This window comes from Pygocentrus nattereri, chromosome 2 (assembly GCF_015220715.1).
Source record: "Pygocentrus nattereri isolate fPygNat1 chromosome 2, fPygNat1.pri, whole genome shotgun sequence".
Taxonomy (NCBI): Eukaryota; Metazoa; Chordata; class Actinopteri; order Characiformes; family Serrasalmidae; genus Pygocentrus; species Pygocentrus nattereri.
Window position 1 is genome coordinate 28135516 of NC_051212.1, and position 20192 is coordinate 28155707.

A 20192-nucleotide genomic window follows, 5' to 3' on the forward strand; every position below is an offset into this window, starting at 1 on the left:
TATATATATATATATATATTTTTTTTTTTTTTTTTTTTTTCCTAATAAATTATTGGATTAAATAAAGCTAAGATCCCGAGCTTAAACGTTTGCATACACTTATTCCAGTCATCCATTTAGCAGTAAGAGTAAAACTTAAAATACTGGTAGTACAAAAAAAATAGATAGAGTAATATCTCAGAAATGTATTTGACTGTTAAGGTTACATGTCATTACTTCTAACCCAACTGGTTCAAGAGGGGTGTGGTCATCCTTTAATTTCCTCTGCCTCAGTCAATTTCCTGTCACCTGTGATACTATGAATTTCATGTAAAAACAGATGTAGTGAGTTCCATTGTAATTCACAGAGGACATCAAGTATGTTGTTAACTGCTTAAACTTTTATGCATTCAAAAAAATGCTTTGAAAATTTTTGCTAAAACATTTTGTACCTAAAACATATCGACAAGGTTTTAAAAACACTATAAATGCATATTTTACAATTACTTACTTCTGACAAATGATATATCATTGGAAAGACCATGATGTCCTCTACATGGTACCACCAGACTTCAGCACTGACTGACTCCATGTTTACTTGGACTGGACACTTGAAGTAACATTCATAGAGCACAGTATTTACTGTACACTGCCTCTGAAAAAATTGCTGTACATATTTTGCACATTTTGCTCTGTCTACGTACCAGTACACTTCTGTGTCTCAAATTTTTCCTGTATTTATTGTCTATTGTCTGTTAATAGTCTTGTATATTTATTGTTTTTGTGCTTTTTTATGCTACATATGTACATGGATGCTATCCATTTAGTACATGTGCACTCATGCCCTTGTCTTAATCTTTGTGCATCAGAGAGGTAGTCTGGATGTGTTTCGTTATACTGCACCCCCATGTATGTAAAATGACAATGAAGATTAATTCATTTGAACTGAACTGAATTAAATGATGTGTGCACCATCATTAGACATAGTGTAGTATGTAAAGTATGGAAGTGTGTGGTTTGGGACACAGCCATGGCCTTGTTTTCAAACCCTTACACTCTTTTAAGCCTTAAGACTTAACATGGTTACAGGATTCGTGAACAGTTTGTGAAAGTAACATGAGACCTACTGGTGCAATGAAAGTGAACCTTATTTAGTCATGTTTCTTTCATTAAGAGGAAAGAAGAGCCAATCAGAAGCGAGCTCAGCAGCAGCAGCAGCATCCTCAGGATTACATGAGCGAGAGAGAGAGAGAGAGAGAGAGATGGTCTGAGAGGCTGCTTGAATGACGTTTGAGGGGTACGTCGTGCCCACTGATTCTCCTGGGGGCGGGGCTTGTGGGCGGGGTTTAGAAGTGATAGCCTATATTGAGAGCCTGAACCGGCAGGGGCTAAAATTTCTCTCATCAGCTGAGTGTGTGCTCCCTGGCTGTATCTCGCCTTCACTCTGCACCTGTCTGCCTGCCTGAGACCTGTCTCCTTCTCCGCTCCTGCTAACGTCCTCCAGGCGTCTTTCAAGGTGGGTAAAATTCCACCAACAGATCTGATCGTCCTTTTCCCTCTAAGCTCAGCGTCAGATGCCGCATCCGAAGGCTTCTTTGCATTGTAGCCTGTATGGTGCATGCGACGGTATTTTGTCATTGGCCTGCATTTGAAATTCCAGTGATGCGGGTTTTCAAGCATTAACCCGTTTTATTCGGATCGTCTTTGCATAAATATGTCTATGAGCAGCACTGAACAGGCTGCACACATTCATTCCCTCAATACATTCGACTCTCTCTGTAGCCCCCCCAACCCCCAACGGCCATTTTGTATGGCCCAATTATGGGATATCGCAGAGAGGTTCAAAGGGAATGGCTAAAATGATGAGAAGCTGCTCGTTTTTTTCTGCCCGGCTTCAACAAATCCAGGTCATACTGAGTGTGTGCGCAGCGGCTACATTGGAGCGCAGTTCCTGAGCGATGCGCTGTTCTCCCACCAGCGGCTCACACAGTCCTCCTCCTTTGACGTCTATAGGTTACCCGCTACTGTGGACTGCGCTTTGCGGAATATCGCAGCAATTACGCACGTGCTTATTTGTGCCACCTTGTCGAAATGTCCTACCGTGGCGCATATTTATGTACATAAAACTACAGATAGGATTTCTAGATTTAGCCTAAACCTCCTCATCAGAAAACGTCACATTGGCGCTTTGAAATGTGTAGGAAGGATATTTAGACATGCCTAGATGATCTCAGCAGGAGGTAAGCGGTAAGGAGTCTGCACTGAACTGACCTTAAAACACGGCAAAACGATGAAACATTGAGTTACTATGCTGTACTGAAGATGCTCATGCTCAAGCACATGCTCAGTAAGACAAATTGTCACTGAGTGAAGAAAAAAATCTATTTCTAGATATTACACATTGAATCCTCTAGTTTTAATTACTGAAATATGATCATTGGCAAAATGCCTTAAGCCTGGATGGCCAGCTGGTTCATGATTTAGTATGGGGGCAGGCAAGATGCAGGTCATGCACAAGGAGGAGGAGGATGCTCTGAGCAATACCCCATCATGCCTGCAGCTCGCGACCTTGTGTACATTATGCACAGCTGAATTATATAAAGATGCTCTGCAGTAGAATGTGTGTGTGTATGTGTGTGTGTGTGTGTGTGCGTGTGAGTGTGTGTGTGTTTATGTGTGTGTGTGTATCTGTGCATGTGAGAGAGCCAGTGAACGAAAGCTGAGGTATTAGTTTCAATGCACACATAAATATGTATGCCAGATCATGTTGGCTATGTATGCCCTGCTTTATTTTGCACACACTATATATATATATATATATATCGGTTTCCTTATGGCTCCATGTTTTATCATTTTTGCTGTCACTGTACATGCGTCTCAAAATCCTCTTAAAGTCTTACAGAGCAATCCATTGTTGTAACCAATGGTCAATAAAACACAGTGATGATGATTTTCCTATGTAGCATTTAGTATTGTTTTTTTATGCGCTTATTTTTTTAGGTGCTCAGTCTCACCGAGAGGCTCAATTGCTGCATTTTGGTCACAGTCTATGTAAAAGAAAACTGACTGTCCCTAGATGAGCCTGTCCTCATTTCTGCACTACGGCATTGTACCTTCCCTCTATGTTCCTGCATTATCCGTTGTTGAGGGGACACTCCAAGATTAATGGGCTCAGGTTGGAGGCAGAGTTCTGCTGATGGAGGGCAGACACCAGGGTCATGCTTGGCCAGTTTTATGACCCTCACTTACTTTTGGTGCAGCTCAAAATACTGCAAAGTCATTTTGACTATTAGGTCGTAATGTGCCCACTCATCAACAACACGCAAGGGTAATACTGCTCCAGCACCTTTTTCTTTCACAGAAAGGAATGCTTTGAGTAGAAACTTGTTTCTGTTAATTAAAAGGATTACACTCTTAAGAATAAGGGTGCAAAAGATGGTTTTTGGAGTGATGCCATAGAAGAACCATCTTTGGTGTCATTAAGAATTTTTAAAGAACTATTTTTGTTCACTCCTAGAAAAGATACCAAAAAAGGTTATTTGACCTGTAACAACAGTAGAACCCTTGTCAATGCTCTAGTGCTCAGTCATGGTAAAGATCCTTTTAAGCCTGCAAAGAGCCTTTTATCTGTTCAAAAGGTTCTCTGAATTGTCATGGATCTATAGATAATTATTGGCTTTGCCAAATAACAATGAAAGAACAACATTTTAGTGACATAAGTATGATTTGTGAGTGTGAAGAACCTTTTAAAAAACTCAACTTAATGTGCTCTATAGCAGTTAAAGGTTTTCTGTATAATTGTATTTCTGAGCCAAGAATAATGTAAAGACCATTATTTGTTAAGAGTATTTTTAAGAAAACAGCTATTTTATAGATATTTTTTCCAATTCTGTATGCTTCTCTTTGCTCCATATCACATGTAAAAACATGGATTATGACTGTGGTGCAATTTGTTCCTGACCGAGCACACATTCCATATGGCTATTGTCATGAATTGGTCTAGACTAAAAATGTCAACAATATACAAGTTTCTGAATATTTTCTCTACATTGCTTATGCAGTTCACTTTTCCACATTCATGGTTCTCTCTTTTATCTATATATTTTCTGCCATTGATCTACAACGAAGTCTTCAGGTTTTAGGTGAAAGGGCGCTAGTTATGATGACTTACACCACAAAGAACCACAGAAAGGAAAAACGTGCTCTAAATTTAAGTTTTGATAAGCTGCTTGGAAATGTTTCCAGTAGATACTTGAATCTTATTGGGAAGTACACAAATCCCCCAACAGTTTTTGCTTACATGGGCACTGCAGGCATTACTCAGCTGAAAATGTGAGAACAGGGGCTTTATTTTGGACAGAGGGTTACGTTTGAGGTCTACATGCATAATCTGCTTTAATGATGCTTATGTAAACACATGGGAGGAGGACTGCTGTGGTATTAACTGTAAATAGAAATCTGATTTTGAAGCAGAAGTGCAGCCGAGGAGGAACGCATAGGAAATGAGTCAGACCAAATACATCAACGTGTCTGCACCATAATGTGTAATGTTTGGCAATCTTTGGGATTCATTCTTTCTTTTTAAATTCACAGCCCCCGTAATCTTAAAGTATTTTTAAGTAATGTTTTCTAAGCTGTATCCTATTATAAATCTTAATCATCCGAATTATAGGGAGATTTAGAACCCAGATGGTTGTGAACTCTGAACTCTGCAGGATCACAGGCATGAAGAATGAGTGCCAATATCCAACGTCGTTGGATTATAACCACGATTGACAAATACATACTCAAGTTATATAAACTCACAACAATAAACAAGAGAGAGGGAGTGAGAGAGAGGGGGGGGAAGCGAGAGAAAGAGAGAGAGGTGTTGAGTGAAACTGTACCTTTCTGCGTTTTCATGTAGTATCCATTTATTTCTTTTTCCTCTTTTTTGTATTTTTTTATTTGCTGTATCTTAACTCTTTACCCCCCTTATATAAATATTCCTTTATCTGTGTCTTTTATTTGCATTACATTCTAAAAATCTGCATTTGCTTCAGTTTGATAGTAGGAAGATACAAGAAATACATGGATGGCTGAAACTAACACTAAAAGAAAATGTCAATGTTTTCTTTAAACATTTTCTATTTGAATGACCTTTTATCATTTTTTTATCAGTAAAACAATTCATGCTGTTTATTTATATCCAGGGTTATGTATTTGTGAACCTCTTGGTCTAGTAATATACTTAAACATCATCTAGTCTGGTGTATTTGGTGGTGTGAGGAACAGAAGGTGTCCATGATTGCTGAAGGTAATGCAATCTTAGTGGCAATATTAAAAATGTTTGAAACTGTTTTATTATTACAATTGCAGAGATAACCTACCTAAAGGCCCTAATGAGATTCAGTTCATCCAGTTTTGACAGGTGACATACTGTCAAATCTCCTATGATAATAATCTTTTACAATAAGCATTCACAGCTGTGTGATCCACTTTGATGGAGGAGAGGTAGCATCTGAAATGAGATTTTGATACTCTCTGAAATGCAGTTAAATGTCAATAAACATTGAGAAGCCCCATTTTGTCCCTCTTTGGTTATATACATCACATTAAAGACATATGAAGACAGGTGTTGTGTTGCACAAGTTACTAAAGCATCTCTGCTGGCACTACTGAGTTTGACCGTTCCAATAAATATTTCATGATAAGTAATTATTTATCACAAAAAAGTAATTATTAATGTGTCATGTGCCACTTTCTGTTTGAAACCTTGTTGGTTCCTTTAAAGAATATTTGTCTTAACAACAGCTGCACTTCATCTTATTACTGTGGTAAAGCATTTATTCACCTTTTAATCTGGTAGAATTTGATGACTGGTGGCTTGAGATCTCCCTGTTAAGTCTTCTGAGCTGAATGAATTTGAAGTCAATAATGGTCAGAGATAGTGGGAGAGGGGACAGCTCATTAATTAGGCCAAAACAAGGGAAAGAGACAGACGCGCAGCGATTGATTTGGGTCGAAAGAATCATCTGACATCTAATCAGTCAAAATGCTCCAGTACAAATGGAAGGGCAAATGAAGGACTTCACATGTGCTGGGTCACATGTGCATCAGGAAAATCAAACTGCACTGACCATCAGTGAGCAGACCATGAATGAAAACTTTTGTTACACGCTCACAAAAAGCACCGTAATCCCTTTGTCTCTCAGCTACACCCAAATAAGCTGTCCGAGAACACGTTGATAGGCAATACTCCCATCACATGCCCACGAATAAGTAGGCTAGCATAATCCCATTGTTTCTGTGCCACGCTTAGATAAGCTGTCAGAGAACACTATTGATGGACGTCACTTGCATTTCGACACTATACTGATGGAAAAATACAAGAGTGTTTTTTTCACACTGTTTACCCTGGGGGCCAGACAGTGTTTTCTCTGGGACTCGTCCATCCCTTTTCTCCCACTGTGCAGACATTTAGATCCAGAGTCTTTCAGTCAGTACAATCCTTTCCACTCCTCTCTGCCATGCATGCATGCCTGCACATAAATGCCTGCCCATCCGCTCTACCTTTCCCTGATACCATTCTTGTATATCTCACCCCATTATCTCCCTAGGCCTGAAAAAATGTGTTTGTTTTCTGAAGGGAGCCAGGCCTGAGAAGCTGAGTGGGAATTAGAACGGGGATTAAGGGTTTTGGCAACTAGAGATGGAGATGTGGAGAGGAGGGGAGTGAGAATTTGGTTATGGTTGCCAGTTGCCAATGATCATGCCAACCTACTGCCATACTGCACAGAGAGCTAAACACTCTGCCATTTAACACTAGGCCTCACATGACTCAGACGGGCCATCAGAACTTTGGGTTGATCTTATAGTGTTATGAGCTTATGCACCCAGGGGTTCTTCTCAAAGACCATGACTGTCAAATAGGCTTAATATGAAGTACTTTTTTACAACAGAGCTGATTGATATGAAGATTTTTTAAACGTTTGAGCAATAAACACAGGGAAAAAGAGCACAAGAAGAAAAAATATAGAGAGGAACTTCAGAGGAGTCTCTTTTTTGATCATCAGGCAGAGCTAAAGCCACAGCTCAAGCCCAGTTAAGCAGGTAGAGCTGCAGCAACAAGGCTTAAACCTTGTTGAACATTTCATTCCATTATTCACCCTTCTTCTCCCTCAGCAATAACGATGAAGATCGAGAACAGCCTGCCTTGCCAGCAGCTCCCCGAGGTGCACCCTCAAACTGGACTGCAGTTCACTGTGGCCACTGAAGAAGACTTTGATGACATCATGGCCATGAGCCAGGATATCTATGGGGGCCTAGACTACCTTCCCACCCGCTACCAGACTTGGCTGCAGGAGACCAATCGCACTGTCATCCTGGCTCGCAAGCAAGGCAAAGTGGTAGGACCACCTACCTTTATTACATGTGTTAATTAAAACATTTGTAATGTAACCTAAACTAAAGCTCATTAAGCTAAAACTGTTGCCTTGTTGTCTCTGGATAAACAATTCAGCCATGCCTTTACGTATATTTCCCAGATTGCACTTGAGTCAGTGTGCGTTATTGATGATGGCGAGACTATGCTGGTGGAGGGCCTTCGTGTGGCCCCTCAAGAGAGGGGCAAGGGTGTGGCGGGTGTGCTGCTCCGCTACTGCTCTCAGCTTGTGAAGTCCAAGTACCCTGACGTTAAAGTGACTAGACTGACCAGAGATGACCAACTGGGACCTAAGGACTTCCAGAAGTACAGGCTCATCACAAAACAGGTAAACACCACTAGATTACATTTCCCGGTAATAACATGTGACTCACTGCGTTCACAAAGCCTTTTAAAGTCCTTAATTTACATTGAATGTAAATGCTTAAATATTTCTTTGGTATCTCAATACTTTGACTCTCACTTTGACAAAATGTGGTGGTACACGGTCACAAGTAGGTACTGTTGAGTCCATCGTCCTTACTTTGAGTGATAGGGGTTGTTGATAACTAAGTATACGGACCAGACAACATTCTCTCATTCCACCATTGAACTCCTGTTTCAAGGCAATCCTCCTGGCCCGCTTCCGTGCAGAAGACTTAAAGCTGCATCTTACTGATCTTGGGCTGAACGTGGGCATTACAGGAGATGACATGGCCCCTGCCAACATTCCAGTGCATTTGGAACCCTCAGAGGTTCGCCAGCTCTTCTTGAGCAATGGTTTGATGAAGGATGTCCTACCCAATGCCACCATTGTGCAGGACTGGCAGCCCTTCAAGCCTCTGCCCAGCAACATGGCAATCCTGCTGAAGAAGGACATTGATTGGATGGTAGATGACATCAGCTGCCCATCCATGGCCAGCCTGTGCACCTTTCCCATCCGTGTGCCCATTGGCGACGACTGGTACTACCTCAACATTGACATGTTTGGAAAAGATCTGGCTTTGGCTGTCCAGCAGCTCCTGTGCCACTTGAGACGCCACACCAACATGCTGAAAGGTCATGTGATGTGCCAGGTGTTCCTGGACCCACCCCTGTGGAAGCCCATGGCTGAGTTCTTCAAGGAAACCCTGAAAGTGGAGCTGGTGAAACAATACACTGAGCAGTGCGTGGTTGAGTCTGATGTGTAGCAGCAGGAGGGATGGACGCAGCTAAGAACGAGGATCTGAAGACACCCCTCTCCTCACATCCAGACGCCAAACTACAGTAGAGACTGGAAGAGCTTTGACATCTCTCAGATGGTTTCCTTTCATATCTTGCCCCAGAACAAAATGTTAACCTTGTAGATAAAACAACAAGCTGAAGACTAAAATGTCCTTATAGATTAATTGAAAATACTTGAAGTCTCACAGTTAGTTTAATAACGCCTCTTGTAAGGATTCAATTGCAAAAAATGAAACAACATGGTTAAAAAAACAGATACAACTTCATATGCAAAAGTTAGTTTGAAAGTTTAAGCTACATAACTTATTTCAGTATGCAGTACAGTATGTGTGGATTTACACATGCTGAGTTGCAAAGAAGACTGCACAACCTTTAAGGCACTTTATAATAATCTAAATGGATATCTCGCTATAGATAGTGGGATGGTTGCTTTAGAGACTATTTTGTCTGAATGTTGCACTGTAGCTGCCAATGTTGAGAATAACACAAAATTTTATTGCATTCTTTCTTGCAGTATACCCAGAAGGAAATCTAGAATACTTCGAAAACATTGTGATTAAACGCATACAATTTCAAGTAATTAGTATTTCCTCAGGTTAAATCAACGCTTATCTCACATTTTTTAAAAAAGATACAGCTGTTGTTTCTGTTACGCTAGTGAAAAATCTTCCCTGAACTTATTTACTTGCTTCTGCTCCAGTGCTTTGAAACTAAACGCACAGTAGTTGATGTCAGTCAGAAAAATTTGCTCATAATTACAGTCTTAAATGTTTGCTTTATTTTATGCTCTTGACCTTATTTGCTAATATTGTTGTGGCATCACCATATATATTTGATATATTTGACAGGAACTGCAATATGAAGAATATAATTTTATTAAAACAGATGCACTGTAGATGAAATGTGCAATTTAGAATGTACATTACAACATTGCTAATATAATTTGCTAGGTTATTTGTGACATGATTTAGGGCAAATAACATGTTACAGACACTAACATCAGTTGTAGGTTTAATTTAATAGGTGATTTATTTCTGTAATTATCATGCAACTAACTGTAAGACTGAATGATATGAAAAGAAAAATGAATAGAATTCAGGAATTGAAAAGCTAACTAGACATGACAACTTTTAGACATACTGTCAGTGGGCAACACATTTGAGAGGATATTAACAGCACCTAAACAAGTTTTTCTGAAGACCTATGAAGAACCACAAGTGAGATATTGGACCTAGAAGACCTCCAGTTTTTTAATGCACAAATGATTTTGGTACCCTAGTGACTGCAACAGTTCATTCCAATACAATTGACCTCTTTGTCTTTAGTCGACTCAGGGGATACAACCATTTTATCAGGAAACAAACACACAAAAGAAGCTTATTTTGGAGAAAAATTAAGATGACAGCCACATTCACTTTTGACTCAGCATATTTTTTTAATCATCAAACTAAAACCTGAAGAACATTGATCAACATTTCCAATATTTGGAACCTCAACACACATATATAGAGCAGAGAAGAAAAAAAAACAAGGACAGTCACTCTGTCGTTATCCCAAATTCTCCCTCTGGACGAGCTTGACGGAAGCAACTGCAAATGAACGCACTGCTGAGCCTTTATAAATAGCATGAGATGCACCATAGAACTGAGCCCTTGGCTGGCCCTGTAACTGAGAGATGAAGAGACGCAGAGTATGAGAACCAGCACAAATGAAAAAAGAAGGAAAATGGTCACCGCAGGAAGAAGTTCCTTTGGCACAAAAAGATCGCTGTTCCAGTATATTCCATCAAAAGCTGAAGATGCAGAATCTGTGCAAGAATTTCTACCATCCCCTCTCCCTGCAAACCCATTTCACCGTGCCAGAAAAGATTGGGTTACCAAATTGCAAGCCCTAAAAAGTTGTAAGCTAAACAAGGAAAACCCGTTATAATATCCATACTGGCCATTCTGTCAATGAAAATGCTTCTTTTTTGTGTTTCCAGTAAATCCGTTATGAATGCCATATATGATATCTTTTAAAGTAAATATCAGACCTGAAGGCAAGCATTGCTTATAAATGTATTGGTCCTGCTGGTAATTGTTGGTTCTAATGTTGCAGTCTGGAGTATCTACTAAGTTCAATTTTTATTTTCATCTTTGGTTATTCTCTCTTTGTTTTTGTTTTTAATATCATGTAACACAAGACAAAATGGCCAGAATGGTTTATTATACACGACATAGGCCTTTGGCAGTACCTAACAGAAAACACTAAGGTACATTAACATAAATTATTGTTCTTAATTATGTATTTATTAAGATCTATCTATGTCAACAGTATACAAATCAAAAAATTAGCTATTTCCCATTAAGGTTTCACAGTCGTTAATAATTCCTCCCAAACCCCATATATGTTTTGTCCTCTGGTGGGACTTTTTTCTTTATTTCTACAACTACCGAGGAACAGGATGTTCTCTTCTGCACCTTCACTTGGACTGCAGTAAGTGGTTCTTGTAATGATGTCTAATATACAGTATCCTTAAGGAATTGATGGTACTTGGCCCATCCTGGTCTGTTTCTTGCAACTGACTTCATGAAAAAATCATTTAAGATTTTGAGCTCATATTTTTTGTTCCTTTATTTATTTCAAATATTTTATTTTATATTATATTTTATATATATTATTTTATACTTTTTTTAAATTTTATTTTATGCTGCTATAGATCACATATATCATCCAGGAACAGCTTGTTTAAGAAATAGGCCATTCAATATTTAAGGTAAAGATCAAATTACAATGAACAAATCTACAACCACTTCAGATTGAGAAATATGATTAATTGTATTTCTCTTAACCTCCAATACCCAAAATATTTGAATGGATTAAATCCAGATTGGAGCTCAAAATCTTAATAAAATCAAATAATGTATTGGCAATCTGTTGTAGTCTGTGTTGAAGGCATGTATTTATCATTTGTTAAAAACATTAATGGTAGCAGAAATTGTTGACAAAGTATTTCCTGAGGCCGTAAAGCACTGTTGTTGCCTAGAGTGTTAAAAAAAAGGCACCACAAAAGGTTCTTTGAGCAGGAAGAACCACTTTTAGTTCCCTAAAGATCAATGTTTGAAAACATATTTTGTGATTTTGAAGAACCTTTTATGGGCTTCTACACAGTTCTCCATGGAACCTTTACATTATGTGAAGGTTTAAACTTTAAAAAGGTTCTTCACAATCCCACATTCCATTTACAAAAGAACAAACTGCTGACAGGTCCACAGGGAACTGTTTTAGGAAACCAAAAACGGTCCTTATATAACACTGTACAAAGAACCTTTTCCTGCACCTTTTTTTTTTTTTAAGAGTGTTCTTAAAGAAATGTGTTGGTCTACAAGGACCAAAAAATGTGTTACTGTATGTGCGTTGGGTGCTTTAAGAGAGGAAAATAGATACATACTTAAGAATTCACAGTAAAACAGCAGTGTATTATACAAAACTAGAAACATGTTGACCACAAAGGTCAAGTTTCTCAGAACATAAAATATTTTTGGCTTCAAGCCATAAACTCTCCCCTCCTTTAAAGCGCACAACATTTTAATTATTTTTTTTTTTTTTTACCTTTTCGCATTGCTTTTAAACGTTTGTACATGGTATTGACCCAATCCATAACAGTTAGAGTATTTGTTATGAAGGAAGGTTTAACTATAATAGCTGCTTAAAAGATAAACAAGACGTAACATGCACACTAAAGCTCCATTAAGGCCTTGAGGCTAAAACACTGACAAATAAGCTAAGCACATGGAGCTCTAGTGTGGGTTTTCTTATCTCAAGATACTCTGATATGGTGTCCATGTCAGCGTACCATACGATGTGTAACAGTGAGAGTGACCACCATGATAGCAGAATAATGTTTGACTGATGGTAACAATATTTACTTCAGCCAATAAGCCAAGATCAAATACTAAGTTTTATCATTATACCTATGGAATGTGAAGTTGTCAATGTTAACTGTCAGTGTTTCTTTTCTGTTGTTTTCTTTTCTTCTTTTCTTTTCAAATTAGTTCCAGACCTCCCTTGTGATCTCAGTTAACCACAGAAAGAGCAATTGATCTATTCATGCAACACCCCCAAATGCATTTTTTCATAGCAACTGTTGCTAGGTTGGACAAGCTTTACAGAAAATAATGAGATATTGTACAGCCTTTTGGCAAAATACTGAAATGTAGAATAATTTATTTCAAATTAGCTCTATTTTGTGTTCATGGGAAAATTCATATGGTTATAATAGAGCTGATGTACTTTTTCAAGCATGGTGGCAGATTTATTGTCTTGACAGGCTAAAAGAGCTCAGTAGCACAGCATTTTTGTCTGTGTTCCGTAAAGCTTGTCCAACCTCAAAACAGTTGCTATGAAATAACACATTTGTGGGCCGAGCATGGCTAAGTCAGTTGGATGTAACCTTGCACAGGGAATTGTTAAGGGTGCTTTTTAAGTACTTGTACCTGATGGTTAGGGACATGTTGCACACTGGTTCACAAGTGCATGTAAATTCCCATCGCCCACAAAAAGGCTTTAGGTTGCAGACGGAGCTGAAAGACAGCAGGCTAATGCAATGGACAGGTGGTAAGGGTAGGATGGGAGAGATCATGTTCCAAAAGGACAAACAGTGTGCAGCAGACATAGCACCAGCAAGTTACTGGTCAAGAGTATAATCCTAATTGGAAGATAAAAAAATCTTTCAGGAATGTATGACCTTGGTTTCTGGCTAGTTTTGAGCTCTGCTGTTTGGTCAGAGCGATCTCACAAATTTTACTGTATGTTATATAGTGCAACTGGTTGGATTGACTCTCTGTGCTATTGTATCAGAGCAGAGGAATTTACACGTTAATGGAACATGTGCACAAAAAGCCAGAGTGTCCTGTCTTACCTCTCAAACTAAATGCAACAGGATCTAGAGAGTGATCTGTGGTGTTGCCTTTCAGAAACAGAGCTCAGTCAGGTTGGAGTTCCTCACCTTTAACCTAAACCTTAGCCCAAATAGTCGCTCTGGAAGTTTGAATGGAAAGAATGAGCAAGGGAGGTCAAAAGAGCAGTCACTGTTATGCTAATGCCTCCTCATTGGCTATAACTGACTTACATTATGGAATAATTCATTTTTGGGTCTAATCTGATGATTCTTTCGCAGTACGTTTATTCCTTTGCAATTGTACGATTACTTGATGAAGGTTTGTGAAGGAAATGAGCAGGAACCCAGCAGGAAGCTTTGACTGAGCTGCTGTCTCTCCTCTTTATTTCCTTTGAAGAAATGGTATAAGAAAGCCAACATGCATACAAAAACATTCTGACTTACTGGATTTCATATGTTTATTCTCCTGTATCGTCTTTGGGAAATAATCTGCAGCTGGATGCCAGTGCATGTGTTTTACAGTCACACTATGTGAATAAAATCGATTTTTTAGACTGGGCTAGTGTACAAGCTTGTACACTTCGTACATAAGTTTACAGTTCCATTTTACTGTAACAACACAACTAAACACAACAACTTTGCAGCTTCATTCAAGATGCATGCACTGTTGCATCCTAAGCACAAGAAACGGTCTGAGTGTTACTTTACTGAAACTTCCTGTACCAGTCATGGTCATTTAGTGGTATAGAGAACTGCTCCTCACATAGTTCCTCTAGAAATGCCATCATAGACACGTATTTAGGTACATCTCAAATGTATCAGGTTCATTTCTACCACTGCAGTGGCTTGTCCAAACTTGTATAAGATCATACCAAAGACTTCAGTTTAAGACTTAAGTCAACGGTTTAACTTGGACCCCATGTGGCCCTGTCACTAATCTGCTCTGTTTAAGAGCAATCAGGATACAGATGCCCTTGTAGAGAAAAAAAAAACAATCTTAGCTGTAAAGAAACAATGGCAATAACTGATGTGCCTGGTGAGGATGTTCATGATTTACTTGAAACATAGGAAGTTTTCACAGACGAGGTCGTTACCGTCATAATGTCAGCGTTTATTTGACATCTTTGCTATTCACTAGGGTCCAACTAAATGGCCATGGTCTGAATGAACCAATCTGTGTCCTAGATGATTGGATTTGGGGGTGAGGCACACATCAACTCCTACTAGTATAGCAAGAAATTTCAGTTTCCTCTGTAAGGTAGGAGTTGATTGTCTGTGTAGCGCATTCCCTTGATGCAGCAGCAGCAGCTGAGTTTTTGAACTCTCATCTTTTGCTATACAGATTAAAAACCTTTAATTGGTGTACAACTTATGGGTAGGATTATTATGGTTCTATCAGGAATCATACACTGATGCATTTTTAGGGAACCAAAAATGTAAATAAATTGGGCAACTTTAACCAAATTTCATTTAAAATAGATTAAGGTGGCATTTTTTCTTAGAAAACTCAAAGAGTTGCTGTTCATCAAGGGGGTGAATATACAGTTCTAATGCCATTCAGAGGCATTATGATATAATTTTTTAAAAAAGTATACTTTTCTGTATCCCAACTAGACTGCTTATTCTTAAGCAGTGATTTCAAATGAAATGAAAAGTATTTTGTTATTTTCATTTGTTTTGTTTTGTTTTTTTTCTTTTTCAAAATTTGTGAGAGATGCAAAGGTATTTTAAATACAGTATGTTTTTTAAAAAACCTTTCAATCCCTGAGAGATCTTTGGGATGTGTATGTTGTGTGAGTGAGGAGGGGGGAGGGGGGAGCATGTGGCTAGGTTTACGCAAAGCAAAACAACTTTAACCGCACACTTAAATAGTTTCTGTTTTATTGTCGTAGAGATTACTCTGATGTATAAGATGTGACCAAACAAGTAAAGCAAACATTAGAGTAGTTACATAATGGGGAGTTAGAATTAGGTTTACCAGCGTTCATTTCAAGGAGTTACATGCTCATATAAGATGGTATAAATACATATATTCACAAATACAATATTTTTTTGGTGTGAACCTAGCCATATACACTTTTGAAAGCTGTGCAATTCTATACTAGTAATTGTTTAAAAGGGTAGATATAACAGTAACATTTGATTACTTTTCCTGCTTGTGTTATATTAATATTGTATAGTGCTGTCATTGTTTGCATCTGAACATACCTCTTTCTTTATATACTTGATTAGAAGCCTAACTAGGAACATTTGACATTTTAATGAACAGTATTACTTAATGTTAGATATACAAGTAACTGTAACATGGTTAAGGAAGAAAACACAGCAGCAACATAGATAAGCCTTGGAAACTGTAGATTGTCTTGGGGTTCAGTCTGTCTAAGCCTCTAAATGCTGTTACTGTTTAAGTGTCATTTTTTTAGGGTAAACAAAAATGACATACAGGATGAAAACATTAGCGCAGTGATTCCAATTGATGGACTCTACCTTCTTTATAGAAAATCTTTGTTGATTTTTTTCTTAATTTTAATCCTTCTGTATGACATTTGTTTCTGCAAGGTGTTAAAAAAGAAAAAAAGAAGTGCATGTTGGAATGTTAAGTCCCTCTTTGTATAAAAGTTTGCCATTTTTTAACAAACACATCTTTTTACCATCCTAGAGCCACAATAATTTGTATGGAATGTGTTTTGTAATTTGACCACAACTAAACAAATTGCTATAGAAACCTCTATTACCTTACGCACTTCGGACAAATTGTGCATTTTGATTAGTGTACTAATTCATTTGCTGCATGCTTTGTATTCAAAGGTGCAAAGTTTTGCACCCCTCACCCTTTTAGTCATACAGTTTCTGACTGAAAACATAACAGGAAGGAAATATTGTTTTCTCCATTCTCCTATAGCTCATTGTAAACAGTGGTTGACTGTTGTCACTATAATCATTTGTAAGTAATAATGTTTAAACTCATCACCGGGTTCACTCTTTTGTTTTGTTTTTACTTTTCACACTTTCTCATGAATAAATTTGATCAGCTTTGCATTTTTGTAAGTGCCATTTTAAGGGCACATAATGTTGCTATCATAACAAAACCTTATATCTCCACTTTCGACTTTTCAAATTGTTTTTATTGTTTTATTGTTCTTTTATTAATTCTATAATCATGTTAACATTAACCTTGTATCTCCAACATGCTTACTTTTCAGGAGAAAGCATAAAGAAAAGTTTTTCTTTCTCCAGAAAAGTCACCATATCTGGAGATATGAGGTTTTGTTCCGACAGCAACGATATGCTAAAGTGAAAAAGGCTGTTTGGTCATCGAGCTACTCAACCGATCAAAGCACAGTTCATGTTAAAGTTCAAGGGTATCAAATTCGACATTTCCACTAATGCTGTAAATTATAAAATCAATTCAAAGTCATCAATGAAAGTTTGACATAAGCTAAATGAAAAATCTTGTAATTGACCGGCACCATAATAGAAGCTACCGCATGTGGTCTGTATTAGATGGCATGTGGCATTAGCGACACACTTCTGATAAACATCATGAAAACTATATGCTTTTCTTTTGATTGGTGTTTTTTTTTTTTAGATGGCGTACTTGTCTTACTTAAAGCCTAAATTAATGAACACAGGGTTTCCCGGTGAGTGGTTACAGTCTAGCTGTACTGAGCACAGTGGGTAATTAATGGCATATGCTGAAATTGCAGGCCATCAAAATACAGTTGCTGTTACCATTTTGTTTTACTTTTTGTTAGTAACATGTAGTGTTTGTAAATGCTACTTGTGCTGCGTCACAAAGGTTGTCAAGAGCATATTAGGCCCTCATTCTGAATATTTAGAGACCTGCGTAATGGATATAACATGCGATGTGCATGCTTATTAGTTCATAAAGCCACAATCAGGGATTTCAGAACAACAATATGGTCATTGAAATTCCCAAGAGAATTTGAAACATAATGATCTTCTGAGATTCACAGAAAGAGTGTGTGTGAATACCAGAACATTATACTGCCTTGGTAGCTGTTGCTCATAACAGGGCAGACCTGTTAGATGTAATGTGTGAGAATCAATTTGAACATATTAAGCATAAGAAAAAAAAGCTCTACTGATCCCTGATTGTGGCCTTAAGACAGAGGTTTTGCTTGTTCTCCATCATGTCTGAAGCACTCATCTTTGTAAATGTAGCATCTACAGAGGCTAAAGAATGACTGTGTATGACAACAGTGGTAAATAGCTACCATTTTGTTGATTGGATGGCTTTGTAAAGAGCTGGAGCGTTTATTGCTGATTGCTGTGGTTGCAGTGTGGCATACTGACTATCACCACACAGTGTTTCCTTGTAGCATAGCATGGTAATGTTAACTATAGTCTGTGCTGATAGTGAACAGTTTTAATTAGGTTTTCTTTTAAATGGCCATGGAATCTTAGTAGTGCAGAATTTATGTGTGTGCTTAATTTGTGAATTGTACTGCGCCACCTTACAATAAACAAAAAAGAAACAAAGAAAAAAAAAGAAGTAAAGAAAAAGACCCTCCCCAAAAAAGAAAATATATATATATTACTCAAAAGAAGAGGCGTCCTCATTGTACACACATTGTACTTGAACAGTGAGAGGTATGTCTAGAGTGGTCATTTATCTTACTGCTTCTGGATTGGTTCTTTAAACGGTCTTTGGTACAATTTGCACTGGGGTTTCCATACTGCAGTAACAGTAGTCATGTCTGTATCTTTAACTGTTGGGTCACAGATTTAGAGAGACTTTTGTAACATCCTGTAAGTTTTGTCTGAATAATTTACAGCATCATTACATTCACCTAAATTCAGTATGAAAGCAGAGCTGGTGATGGTCTTGTAAGGAATGGAAAGACGGATTAAACATGGTGTTTGTTGGCTTCAGAATTAGAATTAGGCTACCAGGGAATTGTCAGATGAGATGTAATCATTGATCACTACTTACATGTTTATTGGCATTTGCAAACACTGTGGATAAAAAAATACAGTGGCATTTGCCAGCGGGCAATGCTGATTCCTAGAGCTAGAAATTTCCAGAACACCTACACATGGAAAATACGATACTGACATCACACTAGAGGCTAAATAAACTGGCATACAAACAAGCCAACAATCATTGTAAAATGATGACCAGTGATGCATCTAATTCCATAGTTCACTGCCATCAGGCTTGCAATGCCACAGAAGACAGATTCCTGGAGCACCCCATCCTGAATATTTTAGAGTTTTCCTGCTCTGACACAACAACTTCATCACAGCAAAGGCTTCTTTATTACCTGATGAGTTCAATCAGCTTTTAAGAGTGGGAAAACATATAAAATATGAAGGGCTGGGGTACTCCTGCCATAGAGGAACTACTTTTAGTCCTTTCAATGGATGGTTCTTTAAATGAACACTTTTGCAAATAAGCTGTGCAAGTTTAAAGAACTTCTACATAAAATAAAGGTTGTATACCAATTTACACTTTTTACCTGCTCTTAAAAAAGGTGCCAATGGTTCTTTGGGTGATTCCACAGAAAAATCACTTTTGGTTCCCTGAAGAACTGTGTGTGACAAAGAGATCTAAAAGTGTGAAAACCTTCCGATAAGGTTTAAAGAATGTTTACATAATGCAGAGGTTCCATTCCAATTTAAGGACTTTGCCTTATGTTATGTGGAGGTTTTTAATTTTCAAATTCAAAGGTTCTTCACACACACATATCTCACTTACAAAAAGGGTTCTGTAAAGAATCACCCACTCAGAGGTTCTTAAGGGAACCAAAAGCGTTTTTCTTAAGGCATTGTGCAAAGATTCCTTTACTTTTAAGAACTTAGCACTATATATCCAAACCAAGAACCTTTATTTTTAGGAGCTTGTACAGAGGGGTTAAACTAAGCTGCAGGGTGGTGAGTGGCACTGCAAACTTAGGACCCTTTATATATATATATCAGGCAAGAGCAAATGGTGAATGAGAGTGGCTGGTCAGCTCAACTCGTCTGGCATGAAAAGCAGGTGTTGGGGCAAACGCTGACCTCGTGCTGCTGACCTCTGACATTCTTACCCTTCTATCCAAAGATGCACGTGGTTGTCCTTTACACTGGTCTTATATTTGTGTGACTTAAAAGTGCTAATTTAGAATCAGTTTTTTTCTTTTCATTTGCCAAAGAATATCCAGTTTCTCCTACTATTTAAAAAATAGTGACTATTTCAGAAATTAATGTTCCTAAAGTTAACTGATTCTTGGAAATAAGGTGCCAAAAAGGGTTCTTTGAAGTGATGCCATAAAAGAACCACTTGTGCTTACTGGAAGAGCCATTAATACTTTTAACTGAGTTGTATAAGGAACCATCCATGAAATGTTTCTTTAGAGAAACAAAAGTGATTCTTCATTGACATCACCCCAAAAAAACCCTCTCTGGCACTTTTATTTGTGCATTGTGTGTGGGAGGGTAAGACCATTGGCAGTGACCAGAAACATTCAAACTAAGTTATTATTACCTAAAAAAAAAAAAAGTTTAAATCCTAAACTTGGCATACTTAGCATATAAAGCAGGTTAAATGCAAATGAAGCAGGTTAAAAAATCTTGAGACTTGGAATGGATGTAGCTCTAAGTGTTTTCAAAACAGCCAAAACAGCATCATTATTAATTGGTTGAGTGAAGACACACAAATCCGAGATTGTGCTCAGCGGTCAGACACATGATCATTTTGGACCC

General features: G+C 38.0%; 1 protein-coding gene across 1 annotated transcript; it reads left to right on the top strand.

Moving 5' to 3' along the window:
* The first annotated feature begins 1345 nt into the window (after nt 1-1345).
* nat16 (N-acetyltransferase 16) lies at nt 1346-20041 on the top strand. The gene is made up of 4 exons (XM_017687539.2): nt 1346-1495; nt 7144-7367; nt 7506-7730; nt 8008-20041. Exons 2-4 carry the CDS (start codon nt 7152-7154, stop codon nt 8569-8571), a joined length of 1005 nt encoding a protein of 334 aa, XP_017543028.1. The 5' UTR covers nt 1346-1495; nt 7144-7151; the 3' UTR covers nt 8572-20041.
* Nucleotides 20042-20192: the final 151 nt, after the last annotated feature.